A 16,410-nucleotide genomic window follows, 5' to 3' on the forward strand; every position below is an offset into this window, starting at 1 on the left:
GCTTCGTGCTGGATGGGGGCGCTGTTCATACCATGGGGATCATGACAAAACTCAGAAACCTGTATAAGTCCTTATTTTCAGGGTTTGTAAGGCTGCATCATCTTAGCTGTTTTAGATGTTGAATCACTTGGGCCACTGCTTCCGGGGGTCTTGGTTCATCAAACCACAGAAGCCTGGAAGGAATCCACAGCTTTCCATTTTCGGTGGAAACACAAGTAAAATATATTTTCCAAAGTAACATATCCTTATACTTAAATTTTGAAGTCAAGGCATTTTCAAAAGGTATACGTTGAATTAATTTAGCAGCATTTATAGTCAAGTGTACTTGAGTAGTTGTTCCTTCCTTAGCAATCAAAAAACTGAAAAACACAATAGCATACAGTATCCAGACTTTCTGTGTATTTTCCATCTTTACGTGGCTTATTTATTTATCTATTATTACTTTATTTCTTTTACTTTTATTTATTTTTCTCTGAGACAAGATTTCTCTTTGGAAATCTGCCTGCCTCTGCCTCTGGAGCAAATCCTACCTGCGTGTGCCACCACAGCCAGCTTCTCTATTTATTTACCACTATGACATTTCTTTTTCTCTCTCAATCCTATGTATATTTTTAAGTACACTGTAAACCTTTAGAGGTTTTTCTTCATCCAAGTCTGACTTTACTGTAAATCTTTATTTTTTTTTACCCTCCAGCTGCTTGGGCTCTGCCACAGTTGCAGTCCCCAAATAACACACAGGAGGCTATATTAATTATGAAGCTGTTGGCCTTGCTTGTTTCTTACTGGCTAGCTCTGACTTAAGTGTTTACTCCATAATTGTTAATCTAAGTATTTCTCTTCCTGGAGAAAAGGGTCCAGACTTCTTACCCCTATGGCAGCTACATGATGACTCTCTGTGTTTCTTCTTCCCAGAGTCCTCCTGGACTCCTAGTCCCACCTATCTTGCTTCCCTATTGGCCAACAGTGCTTTATTGACATATACACAGGACTTTCCCATCAATTCCTTTCTGTAGCTGTTGACTATTTAATATGTTAGTGCTTTTGATGACAGAAGAATTATAAAATTAAAACTTCCAATCAGTAAGTTTCTTGTAAAAAATTTTAAGGGAATAGGCTCCATAGGAAATCATACAAAGACATTTAAAGAGCAGAGATAATTTCACAAGCATGTTGGGTGACCAGTCAGGCAATCGTACTTGGACACTAAGGATAGAGGAAGAAAAGCCCATGACTAGACAGGGAATAACGAAGGGAAACAGTTGGATGCTGAATTATGAAATTCATTGTCCTAAGAATGGTGTTGTTACTGGGATGCCAAATAATACGGGAGTTTAGTGCTGTTCTCCATTGAGGGACACCAACCTCCCTAACAAGAGTGTATGGGCTTGTGCTGATACTGTGTGTTAAATGTGTATGAAGTTGCATGTGTGTGTGTGTGTGTGTGTGTGTGTGTGTGTGTGTGTGTATGTGTGTGTGTGATCATTTGACTTTAGGTATGAGTAAATTACTTGGATGATCCTGTATCTACATTTCTGGATACATGCTGACAAGGAAAACCAAGGTTTATGCTCCTCCAAAATTTGGAAATAATTTGAGCCAACTTGTCACCAGTGAACATCTCCATGATTCCAATCATTGAGTGAGCAAAGTTCCTTTTCTGGTTAGCTTCTTATATTTCATTTATTCACCTAAAACCTTCGGTCCTGTGTTCTTGAGGTTTTCCAAGAACAACTTGGAGGCAATTCATAGGAAAGAGAGTTTATTGGGGATTTGCTTACAGTTTCAGGGGTTGGTTCATGGCCATGGTGGCAGGGAATATGAAAGCAGGCAGGCAAACATGGTGCTGGAGCAGTTGCACAGAGCTCACATGTTGAGACAACAACTACAAGACAGAAAAGGAGCTAACTGAAATGGCAAGGTCTTTTGAAAACTCAAAGCCCAACTAGTGACACACCCCCTCAGACAAGGACATGCCTGAACCAAAAAGGCCACACCTCCTAATCCTTCTACCAACTAGGAACCAAGCTTTCAAACACGTGAGCCTGTGGTGACCATTCTCATTAAAACTACCACAGCTTTTGTAATTAAGATCAAAGAAATCTGAGACTAAATTTCTTTCTCAGGAAATTGAATAGTAAAATTTGTGACTAACCAAAGTAATACTAGGTTGTTGCTTACTCTTTAGTTGTCTTTTATATATTTGTTTTCTTTAAAGCAATTATGTGATAAGATCTTGCCATATTGCTCAGGCTGGTCTTCAGCTCATGATCCACTGGCCTCACCCTTCCAACTGTCTGGATTTATAGGCATTTGCCACAATGTTCAGGTACACAAACACACACACACACACACACACACACACACACACACACACATGACGAATGAGTTGGTGGCATGAAACCTTACCCACAAGTTTAGATGTGAAAGCACAGTTTCCCAGAGGCTCAAGCACCATCCCTTCATTCCAACAGATGTAAGCTCATAAGCCTTTCAGGCTCGAGGGACTGTGAATGCAGAGGACATAGCGGTGACTAAAACAACAGACGTCACTATCTTCACAGAGTTCTCCTGTAAATAGGAGAAAAGGTAGACAAAGAGTTGCGTAATCATAGTCACTTCCACACTTGAGTGCTTACTATGTGCTAATAACTCTTTCATGCTCTTTTACATGTAGTAACTCATGTAGTTCACAGTGACAGTTCTGTTATGTAGGAGCTAGTCGCTTCAGTTTTGAAAGACATAAATTGTTGCAAAGACAAATTAAAGCTTGCCTAAGGTTATGTGGCTGACAGGGAGGGCAAAGCCACAAATCATACTTAGTGTCTCCCAAATCTGAGCCTTTGTCTTTCTCTGCACTGATTTCATGTGGAACACGTCCAGGATGACTTGTGCTGTAGATAAAGATCAATGAAGCATCAGTACAGCTTATGGAATGGCTACCTTTTGTTGTTAATGTGATGTTAGACTTCTAGTTCTCTAAGTGTCTTTTCTGTGTGGGCATATCTTTTTTTTCTATTAAGAAACTTGGGTAACAGTTGATTGAAAGAAAATGGGTATGTTATTTAGCTCATTTCTTGTAGATGGAAATTGTGTCCAGAGAACAACAAGTTAGTGCGTTGAGTGACAGGTATATCTTTGTTCACCACCAGCTATTGCCAAGTTGTATGCTGTTGGTCTGAGAGACTTCAAAGCATATTGTTTATGATACACCATCACATTTTCATAGAACTTTCGAAGATTAGAAGAAACTGGAAGTGGGTGAAGTATTTGCCCTACTGCTGTTTTTCCCCAGTGCAGAACACTGCTTCAGGAGCCCCTTCTTAGCAATTGCTAAGAGCTCACTCCTATGACACATTAAAGTTTTAAGATAGACGATTTACATCTACAGTTTAGATGTGAATGCCAAGTGATTCTAGCTGTTAAGTTGTTAAATGTTTAGAGCCGTTGATTGCTTCATAATTGAGCTGCCCCCTAAATAAGACCTGAAAATAACAATGCCAACTGACATGCCAGTGTGAATGGGGAAATCTCACAAGGTCCTACCCCTAGATGAAAAGCTATAGGCAATTATTGACTTTCAACAGAGGAAGAATCCAGCTCCTCCTGGGATGACCTCTGGTAGGCAATCCAATGCCAGGCAGTCAGCCCTAAACACATATATATACACATATGAGCAACACTAAATTAACTCAACAGCCTATATTTACAAATTTATGTGCATATATATGTATACATGTGTGTAACAATAGTAATTAAAGAAAAGGAGGTCATGAATTTGAGGAGTGTGGGGGAACCCAGAAAGAATTAGAGGGAGGAAGGAGAAGGGACAATGATACAAATAATGTATGCAGGTATGAATAATAATGTAGTCCCTACTCCATGGATGTGGGATGCTGTAAAGTTTCCTAGGAGAATAATAATAGATATTTGCTCCAGTCCTTCATGTCTGCCAGTATAAATAAATGCCATTAGAAGCTTGAGTGGGTGGTTTCAAGTTTGGACATCCGTACAGAGAGAAGTCACTGATGAGGTATTGTCTGTCTCTTCCCCTTTAGGGCTGCTTAACAACACCCAACTCACCATCCATACATTCTCGGTCCCTAACACTGGGGCCTTCCCTCTCACTGGGCAACATTTCTGGAGTGTCTATGAAGTCAGAGATGAAGAAGCGCCGAGCCCCTCCTCCTCCAAGCCCAGGACTCCTGGATCAAGACAAAGCATTGGAAAAGGTAGGAGAATGCACCTGTCACGATGGAAGAATCTTTCCACTGACCCAGTTAGCTTCACAGTAGATCCCTGGAAATGCTGAGTTCTTTACTCTTGTGGCTTTAGCAAGCTGTGCTCAGGGTGAACATCTGAGCTTTATTTAGAAGTAAAGGTGAGACGTCACTGTTTCAGTTACTAATGTAGGAAACTATTTTGGAGTCTTTGGTTCTTAAGGACCCAGTGCTGGCAGATTAACATGTGTTTTATTTTAGCACCACAGTTTTGGGGGTGTCAGAGAGATTGCATATGAGAAATTGCACAAATAAAGGTACTTCTAGTATAGATGCCTCAAATTATCCAGACTCATAAAAACTGAAACTTCTTCAATATAGAGTAACTTTTAATGTATATTTTAAATTTTATCTTATGTATTTTTTAATTTTTTATTTATTTAAAAAAATTAGAAAAAAAGCTTCCTTCACTTGTCAATCCCAAGTCCCTCTCCCTTCCCTCCCACCCCCACCCCCAGCCAACCCCCGCAATGCCCCATTCAATCCCTACTTGACTCTCCTGGGAGGGTGAGTCCCTTCATGGAGAATCTCCAAAGTCTGTCATAGCATCCAGTGTAGTGCCTAGGCCGTCCTCATGTGTCCATCCAGACTGAGAGAACATCCCTCCATGTAGAATGGACTCCCAAAGTTCATTTGGATGACAGGAATAAATACTGATCTAGTACTTGAGGCCCCAAAGATTGCCAAGGCCTCCTTACTGACATCCACATTCAAGGGGTCTGGATCAGTTCCATGCTGGCCTCTCAGCCTTCAGTCAGGAGACCATGAGCTCCCCCTTGTTCAGGTCAGCTGTTTCTGTGGATTACACCTGCCTGGTCATGACCCCTTTGCTCATCACTCCTCCCTCTCTGCAACTGGTTTCCAGAAGTTCAGTTCAGTGTTTATCTGTGGGTGTCTGCCTCTGCCTCCATCAGCCACTGGATGAAGACTCTAGGATGGCATACAAGGTAGTTGTCAATCTCATTATCAGGGAAGGACATTTAAGGTAGCCTCTCCACTATTGCTTATATAGCCAGTGGGTATCATCCTTGTAGATCTCTGGAAATCTCACTCGTGCCAGATCTCTCCTCAAACCTACCATGTCTGCCTTTATTATGGTATCACTCATCCTGCTCTCTTCTATTCTTCTCTCGACTCAACTTTCCTGCTCTCCCATGTCCTCCTTTTTCTCTCTTCTCCCCCTCACTTTAACCCAGTTCCCTGTCCCCTCCCCATATTCCCAATCTACTCAGGACATCCTGTCACATTCCCATTCTCTGGGGTATGAAGCATATCTCTCTTAGGGTCCCCCCTGTTTCCCAGATTCTCTGGCAGTGGGATTGTAGGCTGGCACTCCTCTGCTTCATGTCTAAAATCCATATATGAGTGAGTACATACCATGTTTTCCTTTTTGTGACTGGGATGCTTCACTCAGGATGGTTTCTTCCAGTTCTACCCATTTGCCTGCAAATTTAAAGATTCCATTTTTCCCCCACTGAGTAGTACGCCACTGTGTAGATGTACCACATTTTCTCTATCCACACTTCAGTTGAGGAGCATCTAGGTTGCTTCCAAGTTCTGGCTATTACAAATAATGCTTCTATGAACATAGGGAAACAGATGTCCTTGTTGTATTAATGCACATCTTTTGGGTATATGCCTAAGAGTGGAATTACTGGGTCTTGTGGTAGACTGATTCCCATTTTTCTAAGGAATCTCCATACTGATTTCCAAAGTGGCTGTACAAGTTGGCACTCCCACCAGCAGTGGAGGAGTGTTCCCCTTTCTCCACATCCTCTCCAGCATAAACTGTCATTGGTGTTTTTTATTTTAGCCATTCTGACAGGAGTGAGAGGATATCTCAGAGTTGTTTTGATTTGCAATTCCGTAATGGCTAAGGTTGTTGAGCACTATCTCAAGTGTCTCTCTGCCATTTTAGACTCCTCTATTGAGAATTCTCTATTTAGTTCTGTACCCACTTTTTAATTGCATACTTTGGTGTTTTGGAGACTTGCACTTGTTTCTTGAGTTCTTTGTAATTTTTTATCTCAGTGTCTATGCTACTGGTGTTATGTTCAGGAAGCAGTCTCATGTAACACTTTGTTCAAGGGTACCTCCCACTTTCTCTTCTAAGAGGTTCAGTGTAGCCTGGATTTATGTTAAGGTCTTTGATCCATTTGGACTTAAGTTTGGTGCATGGCAATAGATATTGATGTATCTGCAGTATCTACAGTCTTCTACATGACAGCATCCAGTTATGCCAGCACCATTTTTTGAAGATGCTTTCTTTTTTCCAGTGTATAGTTTTAGCTTCTTTGTAAAAATCAAGTGTTCGTAGGTATGTGGGTAAATATCAGGATTTTCAAATTGATACCATTGGTTTACCTGTCTATTTTTGTGCAAATATCAATCTGTTTTCAGGACTATAGCTCTATAACAGAGCTTGAAGTTAGGGATAGTGATGCCCCCGGAAGTTCCTTTATTGTAAAGGGTTGTTTTGGCTATCCTGGGTCTTGTTTTTCCATATAAAGTTGGTTATTGTTTTTTCAAGATCTGTGAAGAATTATGCCAGTATTTTGATGGGGAAATTGGTAGATTGCTTTTGGCAAGATTGCCATTTTTACTATGTTGGTCCTACCTATCCAAGAGCATGGGAGATCTTTCCATTTTCTGGTATCTTTTTAATTTCTTTCTGTAAAGACTCAAAGTTCTTTCTATACAAGACTTTCACTTGTTTGGTTAGTGTTACCCCAAGATATCTTATGTTGTTTGTGGCTATTTTAAAGGGTGATGTTTCTTTGATTTCTTTCTCAGCCCATTTATCGTCTGTATATAATAAGGCTACTGATTTTTTTTTTTTAGTTTTTCTTGTATCCTGCCACTTTGCTGAAGGTGTTTATCAGGCTGTAGGAGTTCCCATATATAATTTTTCGGGTCACTTATGTAAACTATCATAACATCTGCAAACGGTGAAAGTTTGACTTCTTCCTTTCCAATTTGTATCCCCTTGATCTCCATTGCTCTTATTGCTCTAACTAGAACTTCAAGTACAATGTTGAAGAGATATGGAAAGGGTGGACAGCCTTGTCTTGTTCCTAATTTTAGAGGAACTGCATTGAGTTTCTCTCCATTTAGTTTGATGTTGGCTTTTGGTTTATTGTATACTGTTTTTATTATGTTCAGGTATGTTCCTGTTATCCCTGATCTCCACAGGATCTTTATCATGAAGGGGTGCTGGATTTTGTCAAAGGCTTTTTCAGCATCAAGTGAGATGATCATGTGATTTTTCTTTTGCAGTTTGTTTATATGGTGTTATTACATTGATAGATTTTTGTATGCTGAACCATTTCTGCATCCCTGGTGTGAAGTCTTCTTGATCATGTTCGGTGATTTTCTTGATGTGTTCTTAGAATCTATTTGCTAGTTTTTATTGATTATTTTTGCATCAATGTTCATGAGGGGCATTGGTCTGAAGTTCTCTTTCTTAGTAGTGTCTTTGTGTGGCTTGGGTACCAAGGTAATTGTAGCCTCGTAAAATGGGTTTGGCAGTGAAGCTTCTGGTTCTATTGTATGGAATACTTTGAGGAGAATTGGTATTAGTACTTCTTTGAATTTCTGGTAAATTCTGCACTGGGTGGGAGACTTTTGATGATGGCTTCTATTTCAATAGGGGTTATAGATGTGTTTAAATTACTTATCTGTTCTTGATTTAATTTTGGTAAGTGATATCTATGCAGAAAATTGCCCATTTCCTTTAAATTTTCAAATTTTGTGGAATACAGGTTTTCAAAGTTTGACCTGAATATTCTCTGGATTTCCTCAGTTTCCATTGTTATGCCCCCATTTTCATTCCTTGATTTTGTTCATTTGTATGTTCTCTCTCTGTCTTTTGGTCAGCTTGGATAAAGGTTTTTGTATCTTGTTGATTTTCTCAAGAACCAACTCTTTGTTACATTGATTCTTTGAGGTATTTTCTTTGTTTTGACTTTATTGATTTCAGCCCTCAATTTAATTATTTCCTGGCATCTACTCCTCTGGGGTGAGTTTGCTTCTCTTTGTTCTAGAGCTTTCAGTTATGTTGTTAATTCTCTAGTGTGACTATACTCCAGTTTCCTCATATGAGCACTTAGTGCTATGAACTCTCCTCTTAGTACTGCTTTCAAAGTGTCCCATAAGTTTGGGTATGTTGTGTCGTCATTTTCATTGAATTCTAGTAAGTCTTTCATTTCATTATTTCTTCCTTGACCCAGGAATGGTGCAATTGTGCGTTGTTCAATTTCCATGGATTTGTAGGGTTTATGCAATTTGTGTTCTTGTTGAATTCTAACATTAAAGCATGGTGGTATAAGATACAGGGGACTATTCCAATTTTTCTTGTACCTGTTGAGGTTTGCTATGTTGCCATGTATGTGGTTGATTTTAGAGAAAGACTCATGTGGTGCTGAGAAGAAGTTATATTCTTTTGCATTTTTATTGAATGTTCTATAGGTTAAACTCAATTGGGCCATAACATCTGTTAGCTCCTTTGTTTTTGTTTTTTTTTTGTTTTTTGTTAAGTTTCTGTCTGGTGGTCCTGTCTAGTGGTAAGACTGGGATGTTGAAGTCTCCCACTATAACTATGTGAGGTCTTCTGTTTGATTTGAGTTTTAGTAATGTTTCTTTTATGAATGCGGGTGCCTTTTTAATTGGGTCATAGATGTTTAGAATTGAAACTTCGTCCTGATGGATTTTTCCTATGATGAATATGAACTGACCTTCTTCGTCTCTTTTGATTGGTTTTAATTTGAAGTCTACTTTGTTTGATACTAGGATAGCTATACCAGCTGGTTTCTTGGGTCCATTTGTCTGAAAAATCTTATCCTAACCCTTTATTCTGAGGTAATGTCTGTCTTTGAAGTTGATGTGTGTTTCTTGTGTTCAGCAGAATGATGGATTCTATCTTTGTATCCATTCTGTTAGCCTGTGTTTTTTTATAGGCAAATTAATACCATTAATGTTGAGGGAGATTAAGGACCATTGAGTGTTAATTCTTGTTTGTTTTTGGTTTGTTGGTAGTGGTATTATTGTTTGTGGATTTAACCTGCTTTTTCTTTTGGCTTTTGGTAAAGTTGATTTATCTATTGCACATGTTTTTGTGAGCATAGTTACCTTTCTTAGGTTGACGTTTTCTTTCCAGTACTTTCTGTAGGGCTAGATTAGAGAATATGTATTGTTTAAATCTTGTTTTGTTGTGGAATATCTTGTTTTCTCCATCTATAGTAATTGAAAGCTTTGCTGGGTTTAGTAGCATGGGCTGGTATCTGTGGTCTCTTAGTGTTTGTAGAACATATATCCAGGACCTTCTGGCTTTCAAAGTTTCCATGGAGAAGTAAGATGTGATTCTGATAGGTTTGCTTTTATGTGTTACATGTGTTACTTTACAATTTTCCTTTGCTGATCCTAATATTCTTTCTTTATTCTGTATTTTTGGTGTTTTGATTATTATGTGGTGAGGAAACTCTTTTGTGGTACACTCAATTTGGTGTTATGTAGGTTTCTTGTTCTCTTATTGGAATGTCTTTCTTTAGGTTGGTAAAGTTTTCTTCCATGATTTTATTGAATATGTTTTCTGTTCCTTTGTGTTGTGTTTCTTCCCCTTCTTCTATCCCTATTATTCTTAGATTTGGCCTTTTCACAGCGTTCCATATTTTCTGGATATTTTGTGTTAGGGATTTGTTGAACTTCAGTTTTCTTTCGTCAATGGATCTATTTCTCCTAGTGAATCTTCAACATCTGAGATTCTCTCTTCCAACTCTTGTATCTGTTGGTTATGCTTGCATCTGTAGTTCCTGATCATTTACTCACCTTTTCTCATTCCAGCATTCCTTCAGACTGTGATTTTTTTTTATTGTTTCTATTTTAGCTTTCAAACCTTGCACTGTTTGAGTTGTTTCTTGCAATTTTTGGGTTGTCTTTTCTTCCATTTCTTTTTTTGTGAGTATATATTTTTTATTACTTTAATTTTAAATAGCTTGTTTCACATGTCAATCCCAGTTCCCTCTCTCTCCCCTCCTCCCACACACTCCCACCATCGCCTCAGCCTCCCACCTTATCGCCACTTCCTTCCACATAGGGGATATCTAGAGTCTGTCATTTCACTCAGGGCATGGTCCAGGCACTCCCCTAAGAGTCCAGGCTGAGAGAGCATCCCTCTTTGTGTTATGGACACATGAAGTCTGTTTGTTTGCCAGGGATAAACACTGATCTACTTTCCAGGGCCCCATAGGTTGCCCAGGCCTCCTCACTGACTCTCACACTCAGGGGGTCTGGATCAGTCCCATTCTGGCCTCCCTAAATGTTTTTCTCATTTCCTCTTTTAGGGTCTCTATCATCTTCATGAAGTTGTTTTAAGGTCATTCTCTTCTGCCTCATCTATTTTGGGATGTTCTGGCCTTGCTGGTATACAGTCCCCATACTGTCGTGGCATCATATTTGTTTTTCTGTTGTTGACTGTATTCTTATATTGTCATCTTCTCATCCCTTCTTCCAGTGGGTGCAGGTGGGGTCTCTTCCTTTCCTGGTGGGTATGGGTCCAAGGTTCTCTTCTGTTGGGTGCAAGGAGGTCCAATACTCTCATGGGTCTCATGGTGGGTGCAGGCCAGTCTCAGGCACTCCCTCTCCCTGTGGCTGGGACCTCTGCCCTGAGTGGGGTTGGGAGTAGATCATCACCCTCAGCAGGATCCTGGTTGCTTGGTCCTCCAGGGGTGTCTCAACCTAGCTGCAGTCTCCAGGACAGGAGATCCCAGAAAGGGCCGTAATTTTTAATATAAGTTTCATTTCATAAGCATGGTATTTAAAAAGCCCACTTTCTCTTTGTCTTCATAGCAGTGAAAAACCTTCTGAGGCATTGTGTCATTAAACATTGCCCTGAAGATCACATCTTCAGGAAGGAGTTGGTATTTGCCAAAGGGAAGCTTCTGTTAAGTGGAAAGGTGAAACACTCAAATATATATATGGAAGTACAGAGTATGGGTGGAGAAGTTTGGTAATGAGGTTTCAGGCATCTCTGTGTCCTTATAGGTGTTGGGGGAGGAATTAGCTATTGCTCTTCTTTTCCACGCTCTGAAGGAAATATTGGGGAAAAACATGAAAATTTATTTTGCTAAACAACCCTCAACTGGGTGAGTTGTGTAGACCATCTCTGGGGAACCTGCGAGGAGGGGGTTCATGTTTGCCTCTTCCACATGCTCAGGTGCAATTTGAAAATGAGGATGCCTTTTTCTTCATTGGCTGCTTTGTTTTCTCTGACCCTTGCATCCCAGCTTCCGGACCAAAAGTGCACACCCTGAACACTGGCGTCAGCTGAGGCACACCGAGCATCCTTTAGCTCTCTGATGGACCCCACACCGTCATTCTTGCCTGTTGCCTTGGTATCCCTTGCTTTGTCCCTGCGTCATGACTCTCAAGAACACTGACAGTCTTTAGGTGTGAATCATTTTTACATGAGTCATAACATGGCTTTTTCTGAAAATATACTTTAATATACTAGAAACAATGTCCATTCATCCAAATTTTGAGGCTTTGCCTTGGGTCTTCATTACAGCTGCAGGTTACTGTGACAGAGTTCTGACATCTTCTTTGGCGTATATTTTAGTTGATTTTTCATTGTGATAGATATCCAAATATCAACCTAAGGTGGGAAGGGTTCGTTTTGTTTTGCAGTTTGGGGATGCAGTCCATCATGGCAGGTCAATCATAGCAGTAAGGCGAATGGGCATCTATTTACATTTCATCAAGAAGCAGGGAGAGGTGAAGCAATACTCAGCTCTCGTTTTCTGTTTTATTCTGTCCATACCTCAGTTTATCAGATGGAACCATCCACACTCAGCATGGCTCTTCTCTCAGGTCAAGTTGACAATGCAGAGTAGCCACCACAGCATCTGTATCATTCTGTGTCTGTGTGTCTGTGTGTGTACCTGTCCTGTAGGTGTGTTTCCAGAAGCCTTCTTAACCTTGCCTATCAGAGACCACATCTGACCCCTGTAGGCCCTTTACTCACGTCACTAGAAATTTATCTCAAAATCCTATAGTACAACCCATTTTAGAAGAAGGCGTTCTGAGCTTTTGTCTCACTCACTTCTTTTGAGATTTTTGTGATACTGCAGCCATGTTTTGACAAAAGGAAATTTAGTCACAGAGGTATATCAGTTTGTTCCACACTCGATGGAATGATGTAGCCACTCTGTGTAGCTGTTTCCTGTAACTGTAGTTCATCTCTTAATCAGTCTAGATTCTGTTGTTTTTCAAAATGCCCAGATATATTGGTAACATTAGCCACTTCCAGTTACTCCTGAGATGTCCTTTTCCTTTGGGTTTTGATAGATATTTCTTTAATGACAAAAAATGTGTATTCCAGGATGCGGGCTATGCAAACACTTTTCTTCAATAAGAACCCTTAATGTGATAGAGCATCGATGGTACATCAACATTTCAACGTTTTCCTCTATACAAAGCTGTTATGTTTTGTTTTTCTGACTTTAATTTAGTTACTCATACTAGATAGTCTGCTGGAGCAGAAAAACATATAGTAACTGGAGAATTGGGAGCTTTAAATGGAAAATAAACAGTACATTCTCCCCTGCAAAATGAACAGAGTTCCCTCTGCAGCAATTCAACCTTCTGCTAAAACTGTTTTATCTGGCACAGAATGAGTTGAGAAATTGGTTGCTGGAAACTATCTTCCTTTTTAATTGTGTGAGTGAAATACAGAGTGCATTTAAGCCTTTCCTGTGAACATGCTTCTTTTTAAAAAGAAATATATTTTGTTATTTACCAATTTCCGAGAAAAGAATCCAAAAAAACAAAAAAGAGACATGTTGTCCTGGTTGTCGGTGAGAACATCAATTCCTGTTAGTGAATTTCCTTCCATCTAAAGATAAGTTGTTTGTTTGAAAACCTTACTTATATGTAGCCGCTACTAAAACCAAAATCCCGAATAATGAGAAAATGTTTGTTTCACGACTTGGTCAGCTTAGGAGAATACTCGGGTTTGCATCTTTATACATCTCTCTTCTTATCAACGAGGTGGCAAAATTAAAATTCACCTGTCAGTGCCTTAAATGTAGAATAGTTTTGTCATGTTCCATTTTATCTGAAATTTAAAAACACATATAATTATTATGTGTCCTTTACCTAGTTAAATATTCATGATTTGGTCATCAGTATTTATGTTTGAAGGTAATTCTCAGATTTCCCTGGAGATGCTGGAGCTGGAAAATAAGCAATGTCACCGTTTTACAAATGTCCCTGTAGAGCATTTGAGAGGATCACTGGGCACAAAGTGTGAGCTCTTCAGGAGGAGGGTAGCACCTCTCTTCAGAGCCTGTTTTTCTGCCACAGCCTCTTGGCCATTGGCTATATTGTGGGGACCTTTCAGAGTGCCACGATATGCTATGGCCATGCGCTGTGTCCTGAGTCACGTTTGTCTAACGCGAACAGACACAGAGTAGGGTTGTCAACACATGTTCTAAGCCCTGTCTCCAGAATTCCCATTCACCAAGCCTGGGAGGAACCTAAGCATTGTCACCTCAGCACATCTGTTTTTCTACAGTGGCACCTTGAAACCTACCACTGCAGAGAGGACTGCCTCCACTCAAAATTCTGACTACCCATGGTAATGTGTGGAGAAATCTGCAGCAAAACATCTGCCTCAGCTCCAATAAATATAATACCACAAAACAATGATTACCTACAATTACTCTCCATATCCACAGATTCCATGTCTGTAGATTTAACAAACCTTGAGCCAACATAACTGGGAAAATATTGTGCCTGTGCTGAATGTAGACAGTCTTTTTTATCATTGTTCCCTGAAGTATGATTTCCATAGCATTTATGTTTCATTAGGTAATCTAGATATAATTTGCAGTATTTGTGAAGATGTATGTAGGTCATATGCAAATGCATTGCCATTCTGAATAAGGGATGTGAACAGTGCCAGATTTTTGTATCCTTGTGGATACAAAATGGACACCTGTAAAACAACCACAGAAGAAATTAAGACCTAAAGTTTTACTTCAGAATTCAAAAGTAGTATACATTGGAACCTGAGGAATATTCATCAAGCAGAAAAGAAATGTCCATTTTCCTTCCCTTATCCCTGGTTGGGGGGGTCCATGTTACATCTCCCCTTGCCTGATGCTGTGATGACTCCTCCCCAAACCTCATCTCAGAGTCAGGTGGGATCTCAGCTTTCTGTACCTGTCTTTGGGCCACAACTGTGTACTGCCTTCAGCAGCCTGCCGCATGGAGAATTTTTTTTCCTTTTTTGTCTATCATATCCTTCCCACTTGGGTTAAACTTGTCCTTTGGAAAGCAGTCATAGATTATGAACATAGAAACATGTTGGCTGAAATCTATCCCTAGTTCTCACTCTGGCCTGAAATGTCCTCCTCTGTAAAATGAAACCAATAATCAGTGCTGACAGGAGCATGTTGGAATAGTCAGAATGAAGGACCTTGGGGCAAAATCACCTGTGTGCCTGTGTTCCTAAGTATACAAGGGAGGCACACTAACAGCTGTTTGTGTGGGGGGTGAGGTCAGAGGGTTCGAGGGTCTAGCTAGAGTTGGACCAGGTATACTTAAAAATCAAATTATAAATATGCCACCCCGGGACAGACTCATGTGCTAAGCAACTCTGGCATCTTTCCCCCTCTTCATGATGCTTTCCTTTCTGGCTTTGCTGATGTAAAATGCAGCCCTTTACTCCCCTGAAAAGGGAGTAAACAATCAGTTTGTTTTGAGCCAAATATGAGTGACTATAGCTTGGGAACCTTGTTTCAGGTTGCTCCAAATGATATGTTTCATTGAGAAATTGGCTACATGAACTTTTTTTTTCCAGTTTAAATTTAGATAAGAAACGAGGTTGCTTCATAAGTCAGTTCCAGGTCCCTCTCCCATTCCCTCCCCTCCTCCCGTGCCCTCCCCCCAAACCCCCCCCCCGTTATCCCCTCATTCCCCCAGGGAGGGTGAGGCCCTCCATGGGGGTGTCCATAGTTTGTCATTTCATATAGGGCAGGGCCTAGACCCTTCCCCAAGAGTTCAGGGTGAGAGTGCACCTCACATTGTTCTATGGGAGTCCAAAGTCCGTGTGTATACTTGGGATGGGTACTGATCTGCTGCCCAAGGCTCAATAGATTCCCTAGGCCTCCTCACTGACACCCAAATTCAGGGGGTATTGATCAGTCCCATGCTGGATTCCCAGGCTGATGCCTGGGTTTCAAGAGTTAACCTTTGTCTAGTCAGCTGTTTCTGGGGGTTAAACCAGCCCAGTCTTAATCCCTTTGATCACCAGTCCTCCCTCTCTGTTACTGGCTTTCTTGAGTTCAGCTCAGTACTTAACCAAGGGAGTCTGCCTCTTCTTCGATCAGCTATGCATATCAAAGAGAAGTTCATTTTTCTCTTTTGTCTTTATCAATTGATCAGAAACAATTAGGGGAAGTCTACCAGATAATACTGTTGTCTAATTTCAGTTATTATTATCCAGCAATACATAATGTAAAGTCATTCTTTCCTTATATAAGTATGTAGCTATTATGTGTCTACTTTTATGCCTATCAAACTATATATGTATGTATATCTTCTTTTATGATAAAAAGGAAATAACTTAAAGCTACTAAGACTACCTTTTATACCATATTATCTGAAATGGTGTATTCTAATGCTCAGCACAGCAAACTTCCAATGTGACAGGGATTTTTGATGTAATCTTGGGCTCAATGCCATAGGGATTCAAAATAATTAACAATGTTAACTATAAAAACAAAATGGTAAAGGCTTGTGTTATGAACAGGTATGACCATCATCCAAAGTAAGGTTTTTCAGTGATGGTGTTGCTTATTTGTTCAATAAATACTGGTGGCATATAAAGCTCTGCCCCAAGACCAGGAATTGCCATTCAGTGTCCTCATGCCTCAGTGAAGAATACACACTGAAACATAATATCTCAAAGTGTATGCAGATACAGAATGACCGTAGATATTAGAAGCTTAACTGGTAACATCTCTACTTCTTTGATTTAGTGGTTAGAATATTACAGAAACTTCTTAAAACTGTACTTCAGATGGAATACTTCACTGAGAACTGAAGTATCTGTTTTACCAGAAAACTTAAAGCC

General features: G+C 40.0%; 1 protein-coding gene across 6 annotated transcripts in view; it reads left to right on the forward strand.

Moving 5' to 3' along the window:
* Cobl (cordon-bleu WH2 repeat protein) overlaps positions 1-16,410 on the forward strand; it is a 228,969-nt gene that overhangs the window by 112,903 nt on the left and 99,656 nt on the right. For all 6 annotated transcript variants that reach the window (XM_013122711.3, XM_013122714.3, XM_013122712.3 and 3 more), the window contains one exon: positions 4,056-4,229. In XM_013122711.3, the coding sequence (XP_012978165.1) occupies positions 4,056-4,229 (174 nt within the window). The remainder of the gene's footprint in view (positions 1-4,055; positions 4,230-16,410) is intronic.

Source organism: Mesocricetus auratus, unplaced genomic scaffold (genome assembly GCF_017639785.1).
Source record: "Mesocricetus auratus isolate SY011 unplaced genomic scaffold, BCM_Maur_2.0 Super-Scaffold_100006, whole genome shotgun sequence".
Lineage (NCBI taxonomy): Eukaryota > Metazoa > Chordata > Mammalia > Rodentia > Cricetidae > Mesocricetus > Mesocricetus auratus.